This window comes from Protomyctophum bolini (assembly GCF_963924005.1).
Source record: "Protomyctophum bolini genome assembly, chromosome: 23".
Classification (NCBI taxonomy): domain Eukaryota; kingdom Metazoa; phylum Chordata; class Actinopteri; order Myctophiformes; family Myctophidae; genus Protomyctophum; species Protomyctophum bolini.
Window position 1 is genome coordinate 27,301,092 of NC_137884.1, and position 27,209 is coordinate 27,328,300.

Sequence of the window (27,209 nt, forward strand, 5' to 3'; positions counted from 1 at the left end):
ACCCCCCCCCCCCCCCCCCATGCACTGTTTTAACCCATTTAGGCCTGACGTCGAAATAAAAAATAAGTTCGCTCTGAAATATATACCTATGAGCTTGTAGATCTGCTATTTTTCAATAGCTAAATTATAACACAATGTTTAAAACACCAAAAGGGGTTCACGCCCAAAATGGGTTAATAATCTATTCGGTGAGTAGCACATCAAATAGAGTCCGCTATTCGCTGTCAGCCAATAACGAGCCTTTTTCCACTCAGGCAGGTTCCAAGCCAGCTGTGGGTTTTTTAGGGCTGAGTGTTTAGTGTTCAGGAGCATGGATGATGAATCATGTGATCAGCCACACCCCGTGTGCCAACAGCTAGCGCATCGTCAGGGAATCAACCCTCTCTTAATAAAACTCAAACAACACAGTCAAATCTTCAGTGTAAATTTCACTCCAGAAATGGGACACAAAATAATGGATCCTGAAGGTCATTGCTGCTGCCAATGATCTGCTCATCTGTAAAGCGGCAGACTCTATACACTAGGTTGCTCTGTCACTGCCAACACCGTGCAGAACTCCCCTGGGCCCGTTGCTCTGTCACTGCCAACACCGTGCAGAACTCCCCTGGGCCCGTTGCTCTGTCACTGCCAACACCGTGCAGAACTCCCCTGGGCCCGTTGCTCTGTCACTGCCAACACCGTGCAGAACTCCCCTGGGCCCGTTGCTCTGTCACTGCCAACACCGTGCAGAACTCCCCTGGGCCCGTTGCGACGGCATCCACAAATCATTACCGCCTCGTATTTTGCGTTATTTCTGACGCTGCTACCCCCAATACTGCACACTACCTCTGTGTGTGTACCTGGCATAGTTCAAGGTTCAAGGTTGTCTTTATTGTCTCCCTAAAGGCCTATTCATAATTATAGTCTGGATTTTCGGTGGTGAGGTGACCAGAGGGAAGGGCTGGAACGGTGGTTGGGGTGCGCACGCTTTTCCGACATACCGAAGATCCGAAGCGGGGGGACATGCGATGCGATGCGAAAAAGCGATGGTCTGACATGCGCTGCTCCCGTGCTTGCGGTTAGGGTTAGGTTAGGATTGAGGTTTCGGATCAATAGTATGTCGGAACTAAAGCCCGCACCCGCGGTGGTTTGCTCTTCACCGCGGCTCAGTGACGTCATGTTGTAGTTCAGTGGTCACCTAACCACCGTAAATCCAGACTATGTATGAGCCTTTAGGAGAAATTTGTCTTGGAGTCACAGCTGCAAAACATACACACATTCACATAAGAAAAACACCATGAAACATAACCAACATACTACAAAACTGAGACACAAATGTGCCCAGAAAACTCCATTGAGCGTTTGTGGGGGGATCAGTAAACTCACCAGGCTGGCTGTGATTGGTCTCTCTCTCTCTCTCTCTCCAGAGGGGCGACGGCTGGATCACCCGGGCCGCCGTGCGCCGCGCCCTGGAGGTTCCCCAGAGCTACCACCTGACCCGACGGAGGAGGAGGGCGTCGGTCACTAAACCCGCCACGGCTCCGAGGCTCGACCGGCCCCGTCTGGCCCCGGCCCAGATCACAGAGCTGCTCAGACTGCTGGACCCCTCCCACACGGGGGTGGTCCACCGGGCCGCCCTGGAGAAACTACGCCCCGGGCGGCGGGGGGCCACTCCTCCTCCCGCGGGGGACAGGGGCGCACCGCCGCCACCGCCGGCGTCCCCTAGATCCTCTCCTGGATCTACGGAGCGCCCGGAGGGGACTCCGACTCAGAAGAGTGCAGAGGAGGTAGGACGTTTTTTTGCGAGCGCCCAATTTGTGTCCGCATTTTTTGTACTGTACTAGACCTGTACCGTACGTGCCTGTCAGCTACAGCCTACTGCCTGGGAACGATGCAACTTGGGAACCTAATAATACCCCTTGTCAACTTGTCTGTGTCCCTTTTGTGCGCATGCTGTATATGTGACCAGATTTGACTGAGAGCCTGCCATCGCGCAAACTCATTCAGAGCATGTCTGAAATAAGTGTCAGAGCTGAAATAGACATGTAAATATGAAATAATTGCTTAAACATGTAGCTAGGTGTAATGTTAGAGACCACAGAAGTGAACCTTTCAAGCCTGTTTTCTCAACTCGCCGTTTCTCTGCAAGACATTACTCTATATAAGCCATATCTCCCAAACTGGTGGGTCAAACTGAACAACCAATGTGTCAAATTTGAAGCTATGATTCCCTCCCTTTCACATGACATGAAAAAACATGAGATTGCAGATCTGCTATTTTCAGCATGCAACCAAAGTGTAAAATATGCCATTACAACGACATCAAGGCCTGTCAAAACACATTTTAGTCGACTGAATCAACTGTAGATTTAGTCGACTAAAATCGTATGACATTTAGTCGACTATAAAACTAGACTAAACACTAGAACATTCCAGGTGACTAAAACTAAGTGAAAACTATTCAAGAGACTACGACTAAAACTAAAATAGAAATTTGCTGCCAAAAACAACACTGACACACACACACGCAGACAGACACGCAGACAGACAGACAGACACACAGAGACGTGGCGCATTCATAGTAGGATGTGCAAAGCATGGATTCTTCTTACGTGTCCTATAAATCTGCATAATGTACGCACAGTCACACTTGGTCGTTGTCATCATTTGTTCTACTGAACGTCATTCTTCCATACTGTACGTTTAGCAGGAGGACGAGAAGCAGACACCTCGGTGGGCTGATACGCGGCCTGTGGCAGCATCTGTTTCGTGGAGGGTGGTGAGTGGAATGCTAAATAATACAGATATAATATCACCGCACAACAACAACACCGTAGGAGACCAGATCAAATGAGACGATAAGTATACGCGAGGCTGAGATCAAACAGAAAGGAGTATTACAACAGTGGTCAATTATTAAACAAAGTGTTTGCTTTGTTGTGTGTGTGTGTGTGTGTGTGTGTGTGTGTGTGTGTGTGTGTGTGTGTGTGTGTGTGTGTGTGTGTGTGTGTGTGTGTGTGTGTGTGTGTGTGTGGGCGTGTGTGTGTGTGTGTGTGTGTGTGTGTGTGTGTGGGTGGGCGTGTGTGTGTGTGTGCTCTCCCACATGTTACACTGCATGCAGATAAAGTGTGCAATGTGTCTGAGCTGTGGACTGTACTGTAGTGCACTTTACAGTAACATGCATGCACATACATGGTAAATGGTGCATTTATATAGCGCCTTTATCCAAGGTGCTTTACATAGATTGTGCGTTACATTCACCCATTCACACACACATTCATTCATACACCGATTGCGGCGGAAGCCATGCAAGGTACCAACCAGCACAGACATCGGGAGCATCGGGCCATGCTGCTCTAAACAAACATTACAAAGTCCATAGACTTGGTTGCCATAATGACGTAAATTGAAAAAGGTCACGCATTGGAGCGGCTATAGCGCCCCTCAAAAATGAATAAGAGAGGTTCTCTGCAACGACATCTTACTATTGAATCAACAAAACGATTATTAGACGATTATCTTTGTTGTTTTAAGGCAGAGAACTTGCTGAGGGACAACCTGAGCGATCAGAGGAGCTCCGTGCAGGACGCGCTGACCCTGTGTGACCCCGGACACACGGGATATATCGACCAGGAAGATCTGAGGACGCTCGTACTGCGTTATGGAACGGCCATCTCTCAGCCACACTTCAACAAGTAAGAAACACTACTGTCCAATATTATATATGGACATACTGTATGGTTCGTTGTTCCCTTGCCACAGATTCAGTGTGTGTGTGTGTGTGTGTGTGTGTGTGTGTGTGTGTGTGTGTGTGTGTGTGTGCGTGCGTGCGTCGTAGGCTCTGTGAGTCCTGCTCCAGCTCTGGTAGTAGTAGTAATATCTTGGTACGCTACAATGAGTTCCTGAGGAACCTGGGAGTTGTAGTTCCACTACCAGATGACACGCTGCCACCGCCCCCCTGTTCCAGGGAGGGGGATTCTACTGAGAGGTATGGAGGAGAAGACAGTCGTCATCCTCTGTGTGTGTGCGTGTGTGTGTTCATATCTGGAAGCCTCTGTAATGACCATAAATCAGTGGTGAGGGGCCTGCAGATTGCAGGCATGCCCAATAAGCCGAGAGCTGATCAGGCATCGGCAAAATTCTGTTCAGTGTCTGCAATAATTGGCAGTCGCCATATATGGAGAAGGTGATGCTTTCTGTACCCGTGATCTGTGTGTGTAGTTCAGTCCAGTCCATTGTAGTCCAGTCCAGTGTGTGTGCAGTCCAGTACAGTGCGAGCGTGTCGGAGCCCACATTGAAAGACACATGCAATATTATTGGACTAAAATGCCATATTTTTTGTTATCGTCATATAGGTAGTGCTTGGTATGAACTTACTACCAAGTCAGCTGTGGCGTTTAGTATTTAGATATTTACAGTATATCAATTGCTCCCTACCTACAGACAAAACACACCACCCCAACCCCAGACTACTGTGGACTCTGAACCCGGGCCTGGGGGGGTCCAGCAGCCGGTTCCCCCCAGCCTCCCCCACAGTGTTCTGGACATCGTTTTCAAGAGAATGAGAGACCGGTTGGATCAGCGCCGTGCCTCCCTTACCGACCGGATCCACGCCACCACCACCCATGGCCCGCGGGACGCGCTTTCTGAGGGAGATCTAAGGAAGGTGGGAAGGGTCAAAAATAAATAAATTATTAGGAAAAGCAATTCAGTATTTAAGTCCGACGTCATTTTGTAGTGCTACGTTACGTCCGGGTCCAAATGGCACCACCTCCCGTCCGCATCTCATTGTAAATAGAATATCTAAACGCGTGAATCTTTTTACAATGACTTTATTTTTCAGAAAGGAAGCCATTGAGGGTTAAAGTGTCCATGACAACAAAAATATATGATGTGGAGACAATAAGACTATTATTATCATTATTATTGAAGGTGGTAACAGTCCATTTGCTCGGTAAAATATTTCGGGGGCAAATTTAGAATGTGTGCAGGCTTGAGTATGTTGAATCTAGTTTGCCTTAATGAGGATTTAGTTGACACAATAAAATAAAATGGCGATAGTATTCCGTGTGGGGCAGACGGCCTGTCACAGCCAGATTTGGGAGAGCAGCGCAGCTTTGTTGTTGCAAGGAAAGGAAAGCGGTAAAATGAGACTTTCGTGGTTGTTTTCGTCTCAGATTTAGTCCGACGGAGCGTCACAGTGTAACTCTATGGGGACACAAAAGCGACTCAAAAGTAGGACCAGGAAGTATCTCTGGAGGGGGCGCTCACGTCACAGCTAAAATACTGAATGCAAAGTAATTAGAAGTCAAGTCTACACTAACAGTAGTTGGAGCATTGTACAGTACACTATAGAACAGATGTTATTAGCTTATAGAATAGATGGTATTTCTCTTTTTTTTCTTGGCCCCTTAGATCCTGGAGGACAGTTGGGTCGTTCTGGACGACAGACATTTCCGCATGCTCACTGAAGTGCTCGGGTTCAGAAACGGACGGATGGACGTGGCAGAGTTCCTAGCTAAGTATGAGGGTAAGGCACAGTGACAGGGCGTTGGCTTTAAAAAGGTTCATCCTTTGGCAAAAATTCTAATAAGCCTATCGACAAAAAAGCTCAAAACAGCATTGCATTGTGAGCTTGTAGAATGTAGATACATGGGTCTAAACATTTAAAACATTGAAATACTGCTGTAAACTTTCAAAAGTATAAAGTGTCTTGTATTACTATCTCTGGCAGAAAAAAAATGCACAATCTTTTTTTATAGTTTCACAAAGATAGTATTACTCAAAGGCCCCTTTTCCACCGGTTGGTTCCCAGTGGGAACCGGCTCAGTTATTTTCCACCGGTTGGTTCCCAATGGGAACCGGTTCAGTTATTTTCCACCGGTTGGTTCCCAATGGGAACCGGTTCAGTTATTTTCAACCGGTTGGTTCCCAATGGGAACCGGTTCAGTTCTTTTCCACCGGTTGGTTCCCAATGGGAACCGGTTCAGTTCTTTTCCACCGGTTGGTTCCCAATGGGAACCGGTTCAGTTCTTTTACACCGGTTGGTTCCCAATGGGAACCATTCTTTTCCTCAGTGGAAAATAACTGAACCGGTTCAGTTCTTTTCCACCGGTTGGTTCCCAGTGGGAACCGGTTCAGTTCTTTTCCACCGGTTGGTTCCCAGTGGGAACCGGTTCAGTTATTTTCCACCGGTTGGTTCCCAGTGGGAACCGGTTCAGTTATTTTCCACCGGTTGGTTCCCAGTGGGAACCGGTTCAGTTCTTTTACACCGGTTGGTTCCCAATGGGGAACCATTCTTTTCCTCAGTGGAAAATAACTGAACCGGTTCCCGTTGGGAACCAACCCGTGGAAAAGGGGATCAAAGTGTTCATGTAACACAGTTCTGTTTACACGTTTATTTTATGGTTTTATCTTGATTTTTTTGTTCCACTTTTGCTTTGGCAACGTAAACGTATGTTTTCTCATGCCAATAAAGCTCCTTTGAATTGAATTGAGCGCAAACGCCACTACAGCTGAAATATATAATAATATTCTTATTATTTTTTTTTTTTGCTTTTTAGTTTTTACCCCCTTTTCTCCCTAATTAATCTTTATGCCAATTATTGATTCCTCCCCACTTCCTCGTCCTGTTGTGTTCCTACCGACTCACCTGCCAGCGAGGCCCCCCCTCTGTGACAACGTAGAGCCCCCCCCTAACCCCCCCCCCCCCCTCCCCAGCACGGCTTCACGGCGAATTCCCACCTCCACGCCAAATTGTGTTCGTATGGACGCCCCGAACAAAGCCCGGATGCACAGCACGGTGGATTTGAACCCCACACGGTGACAGGAATCCTATCAGTTGCAGTTATAATATGCAACAGTCTCTCCTCCAGTGCCAAATAGAGTCACCGGAGAGACTCCCCCCCCCCGCTTCGTATGTATGTACAAAATTATGCTTTTTTTTTTGGGTGCATATGAGCCATCAGAGAAATCATGTAGATTATATATAGAGTTACGGCATCTCTCATTAGTGGAAGGGAGAGGAGAGGAACACAGGCTGAGAATAACACACGGTGGGTTCGGCTTGTTTGGACTAACCCGTTCTGACCTGAGATCAGATTCTAAAAATGTTCTTCTACACATCCTGACAGTTTTCTGAAAAAGCTATGTTTCTATGTCAGTCGTTCTTCGATTTTTTCAAAAATAGCAGACCTACAAGCTCGTAGCGCGCCACTCGGTGGCGCGCTATGAGCTTGTAGATCTGCTATTTTTCAATAGCTAAAGCATAACATAATGCTAACACCAGAAGGGGTTCCCGATCAAATTGGGCTAATTATGGAGTTTTGGAAGCAGAACTCTTAGCAGCAGGGCGTCGCTCTAATATGTATCCTCCTCTAAAAAAAGAAGAAAAAAAGAAAAGAAAACAGAGCAAAATAGAAGAAGACAAAAGCAATCATTAAACAAAACCGCAAGACAAAGTTGGCCATGTTCGTAAAGCACAAAAAATAAAAAGAGTTTCGTCAATTTGGATCACAAGTGTGAGCTCCTAATTAAATGAAAAATTAGGTCAGTCATCTAAAATGCCCAGAGTGGCTAAGCAGACATGAAGTGTAGTCTTTGTGGTAATGAATAAATGAATAAACCACAAAAGATACACTCCAGGAAAACGAACATAATTCTAATTTGTCAGTGTAATTAAATTTCCTCTCGTAAACAGCATTATAGGGGAAACCGGAACATTACTAAATGTGACCAGATTTGACTAAAAGACTGCCATCGCGCAAATTACAGCTTTTCACCAGAGGAGAAAAACTTTATTTTTCCCCAAAATGAGTTAATAGCACATGCAGACTCTTCACATACTAGAGCATGTCTGAAAATAAGTGTCAGAGCTGAAATCGACATGCAAATATGAAATAAATGCCCAAACATGTAGCTATTAGAGACCACAGAAGTGAACCTTTCAAGCCTGTTTTCTCAACTCGCTGTTTTCTGCAAGACATTATACTCTATAAGCCATATCTCCAAAACTGGTGGGTCAAACTGAACAACCAATATGTCAATTTAAAGCTATGATTCCCTGCTTTCATATGACATGAAAAAACTAAAATTCAAATTTGGTCACAAATACCTATCATCACTGAATGACTCTCACAATGAATCAAAAATCTCTCTCCCAAATGCGGTTCTGTAGAGCTGTCAAGCAGAGACAGGGAGAGGGACGCAGAGGGCTACTTGGGTAAGGCTGGTGACAAGGTCCGGTTCCTGACATCGGAGCAATGCCTGGCCGCCTTGAAGACCAGGATTAAGAACATTCATGGGGTGAGCAGGACCACCGGACCGACCTCCCAATAGGACCTCCCAAAAGGCCCACATCATTAGTCAGGATTTCACTCACTGACTACCCCTTAGTGTCGAGAGTTTTAGCCACATTTGTCATCTGAAATGTTTATTCTTTAGTCTAGTTTAGTCGACTAAAATATCACGATTTTAGTCGATTAAATCTACAGTCGATTTTGTCGACAAAAAATGTATTTCGGAAGGTCTTGATGGCGTCGTAATGCCTACACTTGGTTGTAAATCTGCTATTGTCAGAGCGCAACAACAGCCAAGCGCAATCAAACATAAAATGTTGGATCTTTTCTCGACTTTGTCCCTCCCTGACATTTTAGTAGTGCATGGTTTTTAATATACTTTTAGTTACTCCAATGCGCCTTCTACCGATATTGCCCAGAGAACTGCCTCATAGAGAATATTTTTCCACCGCTGAAAAAAAATCCCTTTCTGGCCAAAAAGTACCGTTTATACGTGTGGTGGGGGGCTCAGAGTGCTTCCACTAAGGAAAGTACGTGTAGGCTTTCTAATGACACAACCCGTCTTTGTTTTGGTGAGTAGCAAAAACGTTCTTTTAATTTACGCCAAAGAGGAGAGGCTGGTCTGATTTCGATTTGAGATTTAAAACCGAAAGTCCCATAGCCTTATACTGAAGCAGTAGAAGGCTAGGGACCAGAGCTAAGTCTCCCCCTCCCTCCCTCTAACCCCCCCCCCGGTCAGGACAACATGGCGGCGTTCAGGCTGATGGACGGTAACGGTGACGGCGTGGTCGACGCCCAGGACTTCAGAGAGCTCTGGGACAGCCTGGAGATGAGCGCCCGGAGGACGGAGTACCAGCGTCTGCTGGCTCTGATGGGCCTGCAGCCCGGAGGAACCCTCAACTACCAGGAGTTCTTCAGCCTGGTCCAGAACAACGGCCAGGCCCGGTTCCCTCAACCCGCCAACGTGTGAGTCTGTCTGAGGCAGTGGTGTGTGCAGTAACAGAATACATTTACTCAAGTTAAAGGACCACTTCAGCACTTTTCAACCGATCTTCATATAATAGGTCCTCACTAATAATCATGAAAAAATGGCAATTTCTTTCTACTCGTGTCTCATAGGAGGGCTGTGGGCAGTTCAGAAACAGTCTTTCAGTGATATCATCGATGAGGAATACAAGCTAATAGAAACGGCAGGCTTTCTAGTCCTGAAAAGTTGCAATGCGAAAAAAAAAATGGAAGCCATCGTTCTCACGATAATGAAAATCTTTGTAAAAAGAAATCTTGTGTAAAAAAAAATCTGCCTAATGATGATGTCACTGGAGGACGGTTTCTGAACTGCCCACAGCCGTCCTATGAGACACAGACTGAGTAGGAAACAATCGTGCCAATTTATCATGATTATTAGTGAGGACCTATTATATGAAGATAGGTTGAAAAGTGGTGAAGTGGTCCTTTAAGTGGTGCTTGATTAAAGGTATATATATTTTTTGTAATGTCCTGCTTCTCTAACTAACAGGCCAGATGAGCTCCACGATCAACTAGCCTCCAAGGCGCGCCTCGGCTGGCCGTCCATGTCCAAGGTCAGCACGTGCCATCCGGGTGTAGTATTTAGTTTAGACAGTTTTTGGTTTAGACTAGTCATTTGGTTAGACCAGTCATTAGTCCTACAACTACAACCAGGGCTGGACTGGGACAAAAATTCGGCCCGGTCATTTTCGTGTGAATTTGGCCCAGACCGGCCGACCCACCACAACCAGCGCGCAGATAGCAGAAACTCTAACGCCCCGCTCCGTCGAGGCACACACACATAAACAAGCCCGAATACCACCACTTTTACAGAACAACATAAATGATACAAACCAACAGACAACTAACTACACAACCCTTTGTAGAGGGTTTATGTGTCACTCACTGATACAGGTACAGTGACATTATCATGATGGCACTGGCAGAATGGCAGCACGCCCGGACCTTTCCTGGTGGCCTGCCGCCTATTGGCCTGCCTGCCTGCCATGTCTAACTAACAATGACTAGTCTAAACGAAGTATGCACCCCGCGCCGTTCACGTCCAAACAGCGCATGTTCATACAGGGGGCCCTGTCAGTTGTATGACGCAGTCTGACCTGCCTCCCCAACAGGCGCTGTGTCGGTTTGATGCGAATGGCCAAGGCCTGGTGTCCAAAAAGGGCCTGCGGAGCCTCCTGTTCAGCCACAACCTCCCCCTGAGACCCCACGAGTTTGAACAGCTGTGGTCAAGGTAAGGAAATAAATGGTAAATGGTGCATTTATATAGCGCCTTTATCCAAGGCGCTTTACATACAGTAGATTGTGCATTATACATTCACCCATTCATACACACATTCATACACCGATTGCGGCGGAAGCCATGCAAGGTACCAACCAGCACATCGGGAGCAATTTGTTTTCAGTAATTTCATGAACAAATAAATGAAAGTAAGGACTAAGGAGTAGTGTTTGTGAAATGAAATGTACAGTAAGCTTACCATAATCACAGTAAAGTGTTGTTTTTTTTTAAACTAACTCCAGTCACTTTCATTCAGCACAAGATGAATGAAATTATGTTGTGTTTTTGCAGATTCTGAACAGTTACATAATGAAGTTGTATAATGAAGATTTATTTGTTTCCCCTGGCGCAAAAGGGGGAAATATTAATAACACCAAAATCTAAAGAAACTAATTATCCGTATCGGCTATCGGGCTAAATTGTATTCTTCTTAAACATCTGTATTGGCCAAGAACTTCCATATGGGTGCATCCCTTTGTAACAATCGCCCTTTACTTAATGCAAGGCAAATTATTACTAAGGAAAAATTAAGCAGGATCGTAGGGTTATAGTCTGAATTCTTTATATAGAGATGCTCAGACATACTGTAGCAGTTGACTAAATCATAAGTAGACAGTACACTTCACAGGTAACGCCTCTCCCTGTCTCTTTCCCTACTAAATAAAATAAACAGGCACACAAACTTAAACCAACAAACAATAATTATTTCCCAAGCCCCCCCCAAAGTCAGCAGAGAATAAAGTCTGTAGTCTGTCGTCCCCCTCCTCAAACGAGGCGCGCGCACGCGAGAGTCTACAACTGTTCCAACGCAACGAAAAGTTCCTCTGCTCAAAAAACAGTCCTCCAACCTTTACTGCAATAGTTTCATCATCCTACTGTACATACTGTACAGTGAGGCTTGCCTCAAGGTTGTCAGTGTAACCCCTTCATCTCATCTTGTTTACACTACCATCACTACCATGAGGCGAATGCAGGCAAAACCCGTCAGTGTTGTTTTTGGCAGCACATTTCTATTTTAGTCATAGTCTTTGGACAGAAACTTCATTTAGTTTTTGTCATATTTTAGTCACCTGGAATGTCTTAGTCGAGTAAACGTCATAAGATTTTAGTCGACTAAATCTACAGTTGATTTAGTCGACTAAAATGTATTTTGGCGGGTCTTGATGCCGTCCTAATGAGTGTTTTTACACAAGTTTCCAGCATGCAACCAAATTGTAAAATGACTTATACTGGATCTCTTGTCCACTAGTCCCCTTGGCCCTTCCTAACATTTTAATCTAGTTTTTATTTGTCTACGAAATTGTCAGTATTAGTTTTAGTCATCGTAGCTTAATTTTCATTTAGTTTCGTTATTGTCAGTGAAAAAAGGTAGTCGACGAACATTTTTCGTCTTAGTTTTAGTCGACGAAAACAACACTGCAACCTATATTTCCCCCGTGCTGCCGCTGACAGGTACGATCCGGAGGGGAGCGGCTTTGTGACGACCGCCGCGTTCCTGGACAGACTGGGGGTGGAACACGAGGACGAGGGGGGCGCCTCGGCCCCCCAGGATGTGTCTCCTGTGACGGACGAACAGAACACTGACACACAGGCCTCTTCTGACGCGGCGGCACTTCAACATATAGAGTGAGACGCAACGCCTTCGTTTAATCTGACGTTCAGTGTTGGAAGGAACAGACATATAGAGCACCGAAGTCCTGACGTAACTCGCTCATCCCGACGATTCCCCTGGTTCTAAAGTCCTGACGTAACTCGCTCATCCCTTCGATTCCCCTGGTTCTAAAGTCCTGACGTAACTCGCTCATCCCGACGATTCCCCTGGTTCGCGGAAGTAATTTCTCCATGGAGGTGGGGTGATCTTAATATCGTCTACTATAAGCGTCTGCAACAGTCATAGTCACTCATATAATATATGAGTATCATATTATGATCTGTTTCAGTCTGTTTCTAGCGAAAATGTATCTAATTCAGTAGCAGTAACGTTTTCTCTCAGTCAGTTGATTGAGTGAAGCGGCCCGGGATGACATGTTTATTTTCCAAACACAGTTCTTATATGAGGCGATCTAAAATCCCCCCTATGGGGATTATAATGCAAATAAAAAGTACATGAACCTGTGGATTTGCGCCCTCTACCGATATTGACGTCAGACTTCGGTGCTCTATTCTGTGTCTAAGTGTGTCTACAACAAAGACATAACTAGCTGGACCATTTCGGCCGGGTGTCTGTGTGTGTGTGTTGTTGAGCAAATTCAATTTTCATTTTCGAAACACTGTTTTGTGTGTGTGTGTGTGTGTGTGTGTGTGTGAAGGAAATATGAAAAGACAAATCATATCCGAGCTCAGGATCATGCATTGATTGGGGCAGACCTGTGTGTTGCATTTACATTTTGATTACATGTAAATGAGTTTTAAATGGTTATGAATATCTAAATTAATCTGTACCCAAGTTGTTCTTCGATTACAGAAGAGTCTCGTTTATCCAAACTAATAGTCTGGGACAATGTGTTGATTGTGCACAATTGTGCCACGTTTCCTTATTAGGCCCGGTTCATATACTTCGTCGTATGGCGGTGTCACTCAACGAAAACAGCCGATCTACAAGCTCACAACGCATCGCATCACGGCTTGTCATCTGGCTGTTTTTGCATTATCCATTAGTGATATACATGCAGAGCATCAAACTGTAAATTACAGACTTAACCGAGCGTTTCAGGATGGCTGGGCCTGAATATTTATCCCATTTTGGGCTGGAACCCCCTTTTGGTGTTAGCATTATGTTGTGCTTTAGCTATTGAAAAATAGCAGATCTACAAGCTCATAGCGCGCCACTCGGTGGCACGCTACGAGCTTGTAGGTCTGCTATTTTTTTTAAATCGAAGAACGACTGACATAGAAACATAGCTTTTTCAGAAAACTGTCAGGATGTAGAAGACATTTTTAGAATCTGATCTCAGGTCAGAATGGGTTATGCTGAACAAGGCTTGGACTTGAATGTCAATTAATTCATTGCACTACTATTCCATATTATTTTAATCTCCCAGCAGGCTTCATACTCCAGGGATTTGGAGAAAACAATAAACAGTAAAATGAGCCCCTCCGCCGTGGAAACAATTTGTGCATATACGATTATTATTATGATTACAGCATCACTAAAAACTGGGTTCATGGTAAATATTGTGAATGTAATATACATACAGAGGCAAATTAATTTCCTCTCATTTACAGCTACTGTACGGCTCGAGGTATACAGTAATTAATTATTGTACTGTAGGGTGAGATGTGCTTTTGATTTATGGGGAGGAAAAATACAAAACTAATTTCTAATATTTAACAAATGCTTTTGGAAGATAAAGTAAAGCTATTCCAGGGTAGGTTCTCTTTTCAGAAACACTTGTTATTAGTGTCTGTAAAACGCCATCTCAGATGTGCAGATAATGCACTGCATAATTCATACCTTTTCACATTTTGTGTCATCTGTGTGAGTACATTCACACAGAACGCCGACGTTACGCTGTGATACAGCAACTTGTATCGTTCCGACCTTCCGTACCACGAATAACCCATTTTGACCCGAGATCAGATTCTAAAAAAATGTCTTCTTCATCCTGACAGTTTTCTGAAAAAGCTATGTTTCTATGTCAGTCGTTCTTCGATTTTTCAAAAGAAATAGCAGACCTATACAAGCTCGTAGCGCGCCACTCGGTGGCGCGCTACGAGCTTGTAGATCTGCTATTTTTCAAAAGCTTAAAGCATAACATAATGCTAACACCAAAAGGGGTTCCCGCCCCAAAATGGGATAAAGCCCTCAACTTATGAACGAGACATCGACTATACATAACACTACGGCATATGAATAAGATTCGATGTGAAATATTCGTCGGCGAGTATTTTGCATTTCTGTTATGTTTTAGCCTATTCATCATGAACCACAACAGTGTGTTAACAGGCTCTGTTAAAATCTGTTATTTTTGGTGACTGTCCTACAGACGAATATTTCTTTTTATTTTTGGTGACTGTCCTACAGACGAATAATCCAGAACAATTATGGAGCGCTGAGTGACGCCTTGGCCCGACTGGACAAGAGGAAGGACGGTGCCGTGAGGGTGTCGGACCTGCTGGGTCTGCTCTGCGGCTACGGCGGTTCAGTACAGAACCAAGACCAGCTCGTACGCATCCTGAACAGGTTGGCTTGTTTTAATGTGTCTCATAATTACTGTATAAGCACTTGGACTGAGGTCGATAAAAAAAAAAGGCTTCTAAAACCTATTTTTTTCTGAAAACCTATGTTTCTATGTCAGTGGTACTCAACCTTTTTCATGTCAAGGACCCCCAGAATTATCTCTATTGGGCCACGGACCCCCATCTCAAAATATGTAGTTCCAGGGACCTACCCCCCAGAAGCCAATATTTTAGTTAAAAATGTTCGCTCTGAAATATATTTTCAAAGATTTGTGCCACATTTTCACAACTTTTCAAAAATAGCAGACCTACAAGCTCATAGCGCGCCACTCGGTGGCGCGCTATGAGCTTGTAGATCTGCTATTTTTCAATAGCTAAAGCATAACATAATGCTAACACCAAATGGGTTAATATGTACCCAAACAAGTTTAAAAGTGAAATATCCCCCAAATGCTGAAGTAGGTAAATGTATGTTTTGTAATAACAATCAAAGTAACTATTAGTAACGAAAGTTTTCAAATACATGTAGTGGAGCAAAAGTATACAATATTTGTATCCGCACCGCAATGTATAGTGGAGTAGGAGTAAAAGTATTGGAAATACTTAAGTGTACCGTACTTTGAGGTATACTTTACTTAAGTAAATGTACTTAGTTACTTTCCACCACTCTTGTTCACACATTGGCCCTCCTTTACGGGGACGTGTTTCCACACTGACTCTTATAGACACAGTAGGTACAGTAACGCTCATCACGCGACTAAAACACACATAGATGAACAACAAGACATCCTCTCCCGGGACACGCTTAGAACACGTCAACCGAGTTAACCCATTTAGACCGGCTTTGGATTCTACAAATCGACCAAATCGTCTTCCAAATCAGAAAAACCTATGTTTGTGTACGTCAGTGGTTCTCAAACTATTTCATTTCAAGGACCCCAAACATCATATGTAATGTAATAGGCCACCGACGCCTGAAAATGTGTTGTTTAGAGTACCCCCCAGAAGCAAAGATTTGATTTAAAAACGCTATGAGCTTCTGAATAGCTAAAGTATAACATAATGCTTAGTTAAAACACCAAAAGGCATGTTCTCCCCGTGTCCCCCCTAGGGTAGGTACCCTCACAAAAACATGCAGTAATCCTGGTCTCTAAACTGCCTCCCCCTGGCCAGCCGGGGCGCCTGATGGAGAGGAAAGGAACTGGTTGGAATAACGTGTTCCTTCCACGCGCTATGTCCAACCAGGGAAACTCCCCCCTGTCAGGTGTAAAGGAGCAACTTGGACACTCAAGCATGAAGGAAGCATGTGTTAAGTCCGTTGCTCTCCCCATGTCCCCCATATATGGGGACTAGGTTGGCGGAGGGTGTGTAGAGCCCAGGATCACATTAGATGATTGACACAGGGGTGAAAAATGGGTTACAAAATCGTGGGATAAAAAATATATTAAAAAAAACACCAAAAGGAGTTCCCGTTCAGAATGGGTTAACTGTTGGGTGTGCATTTCACGGTCACCGGCAAGCGGGCACGTTGTCTTCTGAGCCAAACCAGGAAAGATGGCAGCCGATGCAAGCGGTGTTGTACCCAGGGGCGGCCTTAGGAATCTGGAGGCCCGTTTCAAGACCAAATATGATATGAGGCCCCCATATACCTATGACATCATTATTTTGTTCATACAGCCGTATATTGATATGAATAGTTTGACTGTTCAATATCACACGCAGCCATTACTCTCAACAATTTTTTGCATTGTTAATATTGTATTTGTGTTGTCTCAGCCTTGCAGCTATTGTTTTACTCGTTTCTCCGACATATTGTAAGCCACATTTTTCACATGTGCACAAATAAACACAGTTGCTGGTGCTGGCTGTTATCTGTTGTTTAATCTCCAACATGCGTTTTGTAGTTCTATTTTTAACTATTTGTTTGGGTTTGAAGTATTCTGGTCTCTGGTGTGTTGATTCCTTTTAGCTTGCTGTGTAACAGATAGTCTTTAAGATTTTAGTTTTTTCTGTAGGCCGAGTTTCGCGATTATTATTTTTTGGCAGAAGGAGTAGGAAAAAAAAACACTAACAATAACAATAAAGGACCAAGTCCTTTCAGGACTGCTTGGTCCTTTAAATAAAAAAATATCATCACCGTGTTCAGTTTGGAACATACAGACACAGGTTTGTGTTTCCACCGCATTGTGTGGACGGAACAATTGTCATTGTTTGATGCCTAGCTGAATGGTTAGAGAGCCTGTCTGGAGAGAAGGAGTCTCCTGAGGTTTGAATCTCAGTAAGTGATGCTGAGAGGTGGCTCACCATCAGGTGGGATGAGATGTTGATCCATCATTTATTGATCTTTCTGCTGTTCCTTCGTCTGGAATGTGGTCTCGGTTGTTGTTGTTGTTGGTTGCCATGGCTGCCAGTTCCCACCTGATGTCGTGTGGGAGCTCTGATTGGTCCAGAGCGTACTGAATAACTTCTAGCTTACATAACGTCTTAAGACAAGGACTCAAGTCTAAGATGAACAGCTCATCAGAGGTAGTCTCCTTTTCTCCTTTTCTTCCTCCAAAGAGGATGATACGATCTCCCACAATGCAACAGCACATACCATTCATTGGACATGGTCCTTTGCACTTGGGCTCAAGCTTCTTCCAGGAGAAGGTCTCTGGACTGAATTTCCACACATCATTGAAGTGCTGGATACCGTTCCAGCCACCAAATATGTACAGCTCTCCATTGTAGGTAAATGCTGAATGACTCCAGCGTCCTTCTGGTAGAAGTTGTGCAGAAGGTGTGTTCAGACAACCGTTGGTCTCTGTGTCAAACACTCTGATGGTGTTGTAGCCCCCCTGGGGCCCACAGCCCCCGAATACAAACATCTTTTTCCTGACGATGGTGGCAGAGTGATGGTTTGAAGCAGGAGGTGGAGTTCCTCTGGTGTTAATTAAAGTCCAGACCATTGTGCTGGTGTCCAACTTGTACATGTCATTAGTGTATCCAGTCAGCTTGGTCTGTCCTCCATAGATGAACATGACCTTCTCCAACACACAGGCTGAGTGGTAGCACCTCTGCTCTGGAACAGTCCCAGAAACCCTGGGTTGGAACCATCTGTGGGAGTCAACATCAAATGCATAAAGCACATTGTAATACTGCTCTCGCCAAGACCCTCCCCAGATGTAGACTGTATCTTCAACCAACACAGCTGTGTGGCCCCAGCGCTTGGATGGAACCTCTAGGTGACCGTCTCCTCTTCCTGGTTCCACTGGAGGTAACTTCTTCCAGCATAAAGACACTGTGTTTAGGACATGGACATCCATCTGTCCCATGTTGTTGAAGGTCCATCCATCAAAGTAGCCTCCAAAGGAATACAGTTTGTTCCTCACTGCTACAGCAGCATGATAGAATCGCTTTGGTCCTCCTGCTTTGGAAAAGGTCCAAGACAACATCACACTGTCTGTCTGTCTGTCTCTCTCTCTTCTCTCTCTCGACGTCTACAGTCATTTTCAACACGGTGCATCATCTTATATCTTCTGGTGTGACATCACACGAGACACAAACTGTTGCCATGCACGCCTTAACGACGCCAATTAGTGCAGCTGTTCTTCATCTGCACCCTTTGAACTCTATTGCTATATTTATTACTTAATTGCGGCTACCTTGGGGTCTATGGATCTATGGGTCTTCCACACGTATAGCATAGTATAGTATAGTATATATGTATATAGTTTATAATATAGTTTCATCATATAGAGATATTCCACTGTTACGTTCTTAGCTTACGCATGTTTCATGATAAATGCTTTTTATGTGATGTATTCCCATGCTTTTTTGTTCTTGCTTAATGTAAATCACTCTGGATTAAGAGCATCTGCTAAATGCCTAAATTTTAAATTGCTACAGCGTTCCCTAACACTGAGCTGTGTTGTATTTTGAGGCTGTGTGTGTGTGTGTGCGTGCATGCGCGCGTGCGCGGAATGTGCTCAAGCTGACTGGCTGAGCACGGAATGTGATGTATGGTGATAACAGTGCCGCTCACGTCACGTGGGTGTGATACGGTATATATATTTTTTAAACTGGTGAAACATACTTAAGGCCTCCTATGGTTGTACAGTAGTCGCTCATTTAGGCGTGTAAAAAAAATAATATATATATATATATATATATATATATATATATATATATATTATATATATATATATATATTATTATTTTTTCAGCTAATCTCTTGTTCTTGTTGGTGAACAATAAAGTTATGCACATTTAGAGACAAGGCTGGCTAATTGTGGCCTTGTGTTGCCTAAATAGTTCACAAAAGTGAAAGTGAAACTTACTTACACACTAAACCCAAGCGTTTAGGTTATAAACTGTTTTAAACACATATTTGTAACACTTTTTAAACGTGTCACAGTGTTTAGATTATAAACAGAAGAACATGTTTAATCGCCTGTAACACTTTTTAAACACATAAACGTGTTTAGTTTTTACAATCAAAGTCAGTCATATAGGTGTTTAGAATTTGAACACTAGGTGTTTGAGTTAACTCGTGTTCTACTGTATTGTATGAATATTAATAAACATTTGGCATTTTATTATTACACACATGGTGTTTAGGTTTAAACGTGTCACATGTTCCAGGGATTTACAGTGTAGGTTGTTGATTAAAAAATAATAATAATGAAATCTTGTTCCAACATTACGTCCATAACTGTGGAACATTGCCAATCGAACAGCTTTCCGTAAAAGTTCAGTTTTTAGTTTTTTATTTTATATTTTGTATAGAGGTACAGACAGACAGTAGGCTGACAGGAGATGGGGGAGAGAGAGATGGGGGGGGAGTGACATGCAGCGAAGGCTTGTCGGGGATCGGGAGTCGAACCCGCGGCACACTGCCAGACTCGGGCTATACCGGCCAAGGTGCCTGGACCGCTGAGCCACGGCCCAGAGGCCCCGTAAAAGTTCTAAATCTGTAACAGTACATATACAGAAGTATATAAACGGTATATACACAGACTCCATGCCTATGTTGACGAGAGCACAGAAACAACTCTTCTCATATGGTCTGATTACAGCGAAAAAACTAATTCTGACACACTGGAAGAAGGAAGAGGCTCCTGCATTTAAGCACTGGTTAAATGAAATGACTAGTACACTTCATCTTGAGAGAATAAGGTATTTCCTGAGAGACAGGGAGAGACAGTTTGATAAGGTTTGGCTGCCCCCAATGTCCATTACCTGAGTAGAAACGATTAATAGACAGGATACCATTGATATGGTTGACTGTACGCCATTTTCTTTTCAGATGTTTTCCATGAGCTTTCTATCATCTTATTATATAGTATGCAGTGTCACTGAGCAGTATGGGTGGGAGGGTTAAGGGATTTCTTTATCTTTTTTGTCTTTATTTTTTTTTCTTTCATTTTGTTTCATAAAAAAAAAGTATTTATCGTAATGTTTGTAATAATTTATCTGTTCAATAAAAACATATTTGACAAAAAAAAAAAACGGTATATACTGCCGTCAATGACTGTAAAATAAATCCTCTCCTTTTCCCAAACTATAGGCTTAAGGTTTCCATGGATGACAGCTGCAAGAAGCTGGCCTATATGGACTTCCTGTCTGCGTTTGTCCATAAGGAGGAGGTGACGTGTGAACGCCGTCCTGATCTCTGTCTCCTCGAGACTCTGGAGGGACTCGGCCTCACGCAGGCTCTGGCCAGGATGAAGGAACTAGTGGCTGCTTCCTCTACGACCCTCCATAAGGTAGTCTAAAGGAACTAGTGGCTGCTTCCTCTACGACCCTCCATAAGGTAGTCTAAAGGAACTAGTGGCTGCTTCCTCTACGACCCTCCATAAGGTAGTCTAAAGGAACTAGTGGCTGCTTCCTCTTGAAGGTAGTCTAAAGGAACTAGTGGCTGCTTCCTCTACGACCCTCCATAAGGTAGTCTAAAGGAACTAGTGGCTGCTTCCTCTACGACCCTCCATAAGGTAGTCTAAAGGAACTAGTGGCTGCTTCCTCTTGAAGGTAGTCTAAAGGAACTAGTGGCTGCTTCCTCCCCCACGCTCTATAAGGTAGTCTAAAGGAACTAGTGGCTGCTTCCTCTTTAAGGTAGTCTAAAGGAACTAGTGGCCGCTTCCTCTATAAGGTAGTCTAAAGGAACTAGTGGCTGCTTCCTCTTTAAGGTAGTCTAAAGGAACTAGTGGCTGCTTCCTCTTTAAGGTAGTCTAAAGGAACTAGTGGCTGCTTCCTCTACCACCCTCTTTAAGGTAGTCTAAAGGAACTAGTGGCCGCTTCCTCTATAAGGTAGTCTAAAGGAACTAGTGGCTGCTTCCTCTATAAGGTAGTCTAAAGGAACTAGTGGCTGCTTCCTCTACCACCCTCTTTAAGGTAGTCTAAAGGAACTAGTGGCTGCTTCCTCTCCCACGCTCTTTAAGGTAGTCTCGGTGTAGCTAGACAACTATTACACAATCTCCAAATGCCATATAGAGTCTGCTTAATGTAAGTCGCTCTGGATTAAGAGCGTCTGCAAAATGCCTAAATTGTAAATTGGAACTACACCTCCCAGAATACGAGCAAGGAAGCTGCCCTAACCTAAGTGATATGTGACGTGCCCAGTGGCCAATGAGGCACACCTATTTATGTCTATGACGGCACCAAGTCCACTCCCCTGTATTCAATATACATTTTCTGCCTTTGTTTTTATAAAAAATATATTTTACAAAAATAGCACATCTATAAGCTCACAAAGTGTCTCTTGTGAGCTTGTACAGTATATTGGCTATTTTATATAGTGGTTAAAGGTCGTCTTCATCAAACCCCTCTATAGGAAGTGCTTTGCTGAGTATTCTTGTCTTGCTTAAATATTTCATGAACACATCAACTAGTTTCAGCTAAATGATTGATAGTCGAGAACCTTAAGTACCTTCACACACATCTGTAACTCAGAGTGTACAGATGGAACCAAATGGAGCCTTATTATGGGTCCATTTTGGTTTTATGTGTACACAAAGAAAGGAAAGGTACTATGTTTACCCAGGGTAACTGGACTAAGCTCAATAACTTGTTTACAACCAGGCCCTGCTCATAGAACATTTCATGGTAGAGGGTTCAATGCCTTGTCCAAGGGCACAGCGGTGGTCATTTTAACGTGCCGGTCCGGGGATACGAACTAGCGACCTTCCGATATCAAGACCGCTCCGCAAACCGTTCGGCCACCGCTAACACTCTGAGGGGGGGTCCGTAGACTAATGCATAGAAAACTGGGGGTCCTTGAAATTATAGAAAGTTTGAGAACCACTCACCTACAGTAACTGAACATCTCTCTCTCTCTCTCTCTCTCTGTCACGGTGTGAATCAAGGAGGTAGGACCCAAATGCAGGACAGGAAGGCGGAGAGGCAGAAAGTCTAAATGCTAGAGGTTTTATTCACCAAAATCCAGGATACTATACAAGGCAACATCACACTTAACATCCAATAATTAACTGACAAGGAACGCATCAAACCAGGGCGATAAATACACACAACAGGTGAACATAACTCAAAATCAAGACAGGGATTGGCTAAAGAGACTAACAAGACACAGGTGGAGAAAACTAATAATCACAGGTGAGACAAGACAGGTACAAAGGAAACCAGGGCACTATAAATACTACAAAATAAAAGAGCACGACACTAAAACACACAAACTAGGAACAAGGAACACTAGAACACAGCAGAAAACGTCACAGATCGTGACACTCTCTCTCCCTCCCTCCCTCAGGCCTTCTCGACCTTTGACCAGAGCGAGACAGGAATGGTCAGTGCTCTGGCGTTCCGGCGCGTCCTGGAGAATCTCTGCGGCCGACAGACGGACGACCAGTACCGACACATGCTGACCAAGCTGGACCTCAACTGGGGTCACCACCAGAACCACGCCGCCGTCAACTGGAGAGACTTCCTGAACAAGTGCAACACGTCCTCAAGTCCAACAGTGAGAGACGGCCATGATAACACTGCATAATATCGTATGATGTTGTGCACGCCACACTTGCTAGTACGGCCACTATGTCAGCCAATGAGAAAGATAGCTTGCTAGTACGGCCAGTACGTCAGCCAATGAGAATGATAGCTTGAAAAATATAGCAGTACTAGTGAAAGGCAAAGCGATCAAACATACAGTACAGTAGATTCCAATTATAATAAGGATTCCAATTCAAATATAACACAAATAGCTACAAGCTCAAAACGTCATCATCATCCCCTGTGTTAGATAATACCATTCATCTCAGTTCACAACAGGAAAATTGCTAATTTATGCCTTTTGTTTATTCATGTCGTTTATTTTCTGTGAGAGAATGTGGGAGCAGGGATGGTTATTTAAGGAAGGTATGGTTGCGATCTACCAGCTCCCTGAACGTATCGCGATGCGACACGTTTGCAAAACTTGAAGATTTATACTAGTATTTTCGTTGCATGACACGCGGCGTGCAGCCCAGTATAAATCAGGCTGCAGGCAAAGAAATATGCAGATAAATAGAAGAGAACAAACAGATTGTCCGTCAAACTCTACTGTCTGCATGAGCTCAGGCTGAATTAACCCATTCTGGGCGGGAACCCCTTTTGGTGTTTTAAGGATTATGATATGCTTTAGCTGTTGAAAAATAGCAGCTCTACAAGCTCATAGCGCGGCCCCGAGTGCCACGCTACGAGCTTGCTATTTTTGAAAAATCGCGAAAATGTGGCCCAAATGTTTGAATATATTCTTTCAGAATGAACGTTTTTAGCTCAAATCTTTGCTTCTGGGGGGGGGGGGGGGGTCCCTGGAACAACATATTTTCAGATGGGGCTCGGCGGCCAATTACATATATTTCTGGGGGTCCTTGACATGAAAATGTTTCAGAACGACTGACATTAGAAACATGGGTTTTTCAGGCATTTTGTAGAATCGCCCGCGGGTCTAAATGGGTTAACTTGCGCTGGCATACCTCCATGGGTACAAATGAGATTCCAAAGACGCTGAAATTAAATTAAATATTCTGGTGTATTTGCCAGTTATGTTCTTTTTTAGTCTCTGAATGTTTTCTTTAATTATTCTAATCAAAAACGAATTTGTCTTGGTTGATAATTATTGACTACTCAAGGAAGCTAGTCATCTGTGAAGCCAATTTATGTGTGCTGCGTATGAATCTGTGTGTGGGGATACTTCATGTTTGTGTGTACGTGTATGCGGTGTGTGTGTGTACGTGCATGTGCATCTCTCACTTCCCCAGCATGATTTATACTTGGCTGCACGCCGGTGTTGCGCACTGAAAATAGGTGATCTACAAGCCCACAAACGCACCGAGCTGCAATGCGTTTTGAGCCTATATATATCGGCTATTTTCATTGAGTAACACATGTGTGCAACTACTAGGGTGACCAGATCCAAACTGTTCATTTGAGGGACAGAAGTATCGCTTGTGTGGGACAAGTGGGACCCCGTCCCCCCGTCCCACTTGTCCCACACAAGCGATACTGGAGTACCGGGTTGGCAATGACCCGAGAACTACTTAGTTGCTATGAAATGCCTTGATGTCATATTCGACCATGTGGGCCTATTGGCTATCATTTATATAAACTCCTCTGGTGTCTCACATTTTGTTTTAAAATAATGCTTTATTTTTATGCTCTTTTAACAGGCTTAAAAACACATCTCGCAGGAAGAGACAATGAGAGAGAGCTTTACAACAGAAGGCCAACAATTAGGGGACTAAACTATTAGGGCATTTGAACAGTGTGTCTCAATTTGTGGGACGCCTGAAAAGTCTTGGACATGAGGGACTGTCCCACGCAAAGAGGGACATCTGGCCACCCTAGAAACTAAGTGTAACTCAGTCTCCAGTTTGTGGCTATACTTCTTTGCAATGAAACGGTTTGTGTGCATGCGACTGTGCATCTCTTTGCTCCTCAGTTGGAGCGTGTGTGCAGTCGTACGCCTGTGAACACAACGGGGAGACTGGAGCACAGAGAGTTCTTGAAGCGGCCCGGTGCAGAGGAGGACGAGACCACCCACTCAGAACCACGGAGTCCTACCGACGACGACGTCCCCAACATCCCCTCATCGCCTGAACCCACAGAAACCACCACCTCGGCAGCCATGTTGTCCCGCCGCCCGAAGACCGCAGGTGCCGTTCTTCAACGCTCTGACTCTAAGGTATTGTTCTAGCTTTTTTTGCAGTATAAAAGCTAAATTCATCACATTTTTCTTTGTGATTGTTTTATAAATGAAGTTGCTATGAATTCAAGAAAGAAAGCGGTCGCTGGAGTCAAACACAATTCACGCTGGACTTTTTACAATAATAGTGTCTTATGACAGTTTCCTTTTTAAACGTCATGCTGGCACTCAAACGCTACACCTAAATGAAACATACCCACCACCATAAATATTCTCATCTTCATTCTGTTTACCTGTATAAAAATGGCTGCTGAAAAGAATGGATGGCATCTTTTCAAGGCTGCTGGAGGCAGCGGAGAGCTTTGCAGCCTTTCTTAGAAGCACTTATAGCACTTCAAATTAGCTTTCTCAGTTTTATGTAAGTTTATGATATGGGTGTACAAGAGGGGCTGAATTTGTCTAACTATATACGGTAACAGAGCTATAAGAAATGGCCGCCGCTGTTTTGTTTGTCTGTCCACTTCCGAGTCAACATCCAGGTCTGTCGCATCAAGTGAATAATGAATTGAATTGCATTTTTATGGCACTATTATATGCACTACGTGCCTACTCAAAGCGCCTTACAATGGTTCATTCATTCGAGTGTCAAGCAGGGAGGCACTGGGTCCCATTTTTACAGTCTTTGGTATGACACGGCCGGGGATCGGACCCCGACCTCCCAGTCTCAGGGCGGACACTCTAACCACAAGGCCACTGAGCTGGTATGGTAAGTCAAGTCATCTATTGTCCTGTCTTCTAGTCTGCCCCCCAGTGCAGCTTCCGGGCCTCGTCTGCAGTGGCGATCGGGGGGTGGAGAAACCCCCCGTTAAGGGGGTGCAGAAGCCCCCGGTCAGGGGGGTCTAGAAGCCCCCTGTCGGGCAGCATGGAGAGGACTCTACGGGCGTCTAGAAGCCCCCTTTCGGGCAGCATGGAGAGGACGCTACGGGGAGACGTCCAGCGGAGCTGGAAGGACATCCAGAGGAGATGTACCGAGGTGGACCCTCACCAAGATGGACACATCGATACCATTTCATTTCTTGGTACGTAAATGTCCCGGGGCCAAAACCAAAAAAATATCTGTAAAAGAATGTTAAAAAAGAATGTAATAAAAAGGTTTTAGCCCCATTTAGACCTGACGTCGAAATTTAAAAAAATTCTAAATGACAATTTTCGGAAAAACCTCATGTTTCTGTATCAGTCATGCTCAATATGCGCCCCCTCCAGAGATACTTCCGGGTCCTACTTTGTGTCGCTTTTGTGTCCCCATAGAGTTACACTGTGACGCTCCGTCGGACTAAATCTGAGACGAAAACAACCACGAAAGTCTCATTTTACCGCTTTCCTTTCCTCGCAACAACAAAGCTGCTGCTCTCCCAAATCTGGCTGTGACAGGCCGTCTGCCCCACATGGAATACTATCGCCATTTTATTTTATTGTGTCAACTAAATCCTCATTAATGCAAACTAGATTCAACATACTCAAGCCTGCATGCACACAGTCTAAATATGCCCCCGAAATATTTTACAGAGCAAATGGAAAATAACGTCATTGTAAAAAATATTCACGCGTTTAGATATTCTATTTACAATGAGATGCGGACTGGAGCTGGTGCCACTTGTACCCGGACGTAACGTAGCACTACAAAATGACGTCGCACTTAAATACTGAACTGTCTGCAACCCCACTAATACTACTGTATCTGTACTGTAACTATACTAACTGTACCTGCTCATTCATGACGACAGACATCCTGAAGTCCCTGGATATCAGCGTGACTGAAGAGGAGTTGGAGCGTCTGTCTGTGAAATACGACGACATCAGAGGAAATGGACGAGTATCGTATCCTCACTTCCTCCTGACCTTCAGACAACCAGAGGTCACAGAGGTCACACAGGTGTTCCAACGATGCAAACTCCCCCTTCCTACGACAAAGGTATACCTTTTAATATACATATTGTTTTTATAAGGGGTGCACAGTTATGAAATTATGACCGATATCCGATCTCTTTTTCATGTAAAAAAAAGGGCACCCTGGGTTACTATTTTGAAAGTGTTGTGTGGGCACACAATGTGTTTTAATAAAGTATTCAATCAATCAATAAATAGCCTATAGGCTTTACCAAGTGTCTGTTTTCACACCTGAATGACTAGTGAAGGAGATGAGTACACAAATTAAATGTAGACATTTTTAATTTTACTTATTTTAAAAATCGAAGAACGTCTGACATAGAAACATAGCTTTTTCAGAAAACTGTCAGGATGTAGAAGACATTTTTTAGAATCTGATCTCAGG

The 27,209-nt window shown here is 44.1% G+C and overlaps 1 protein-coding gene across 1 annotated transcript in view; it reads left to right on the forward strand.

Moving 5' to 3' along the window:
* The window catches only part of LOC308311019 (EF-hand calcium-binding domain-containing protein 6-like), a gene marked incomplete at both ends in the record, with an annotated part of 54,565 nt that overhangs the window by 24,886 nt on the left and 2,470 nt on the right, over window positions 1-27,209 (forward strand). Inside the window, 15 exons of the mRNA XM_080757514.1 lie at window positions 1,407-1,766; window positions 3,514-3,674; window positions 4,423-4,645; window positions 5,395-5,509; window positions 8,156-8,283; window positions 9,016-9,242; window positions 9,793-9,856; window positions 10,415-10,533; window positions 12,034-12,207; window positions 14,606-14,764; window positions 20,309-20,507; window positions 22,505-22,714; window positions 24,674-24,916; window positions 25,677-25,956; window positions 26,662-26,849. Of these exons, the coding sequence (XP_080613640.1) occupies window positions 1,407-1,766; window positions 3,514-3,674; window positions 4,423-4,645; window positions 5,395-5,509; window positions 8,156-8,283; window positions 9,016-9,242; window positions 9,793-9,856; window positions 10,415-10,533; window positions 12,034-12,207; window positions 14,606-14,764; window positions 20,309-20,507; window positions 22,505-22,714; window positions 24,674-24,916; window positions 25,677-25,956; window positions 26,662-26,849 (2,850 nt within the window). The remainder of the gene's footprint in view (window positions 1-1,406; window positions 1,767-3,513; window positions 3,675-4,422; window positions 4,646-5,394; window positions 5,510-8,155; window positions 8,284-9,015; window positions 9,243-9,792; window positions 9,857-10,414; window positions 10,534-12,033; window positions 12,208-14,605; window positions 14,765-20,308; window positions 20,508-22,504; window positions 22,715-24,673; window positions 24,917-25,676; window positions 25,957-26,661; window positions 26,850-27,209) is intronic.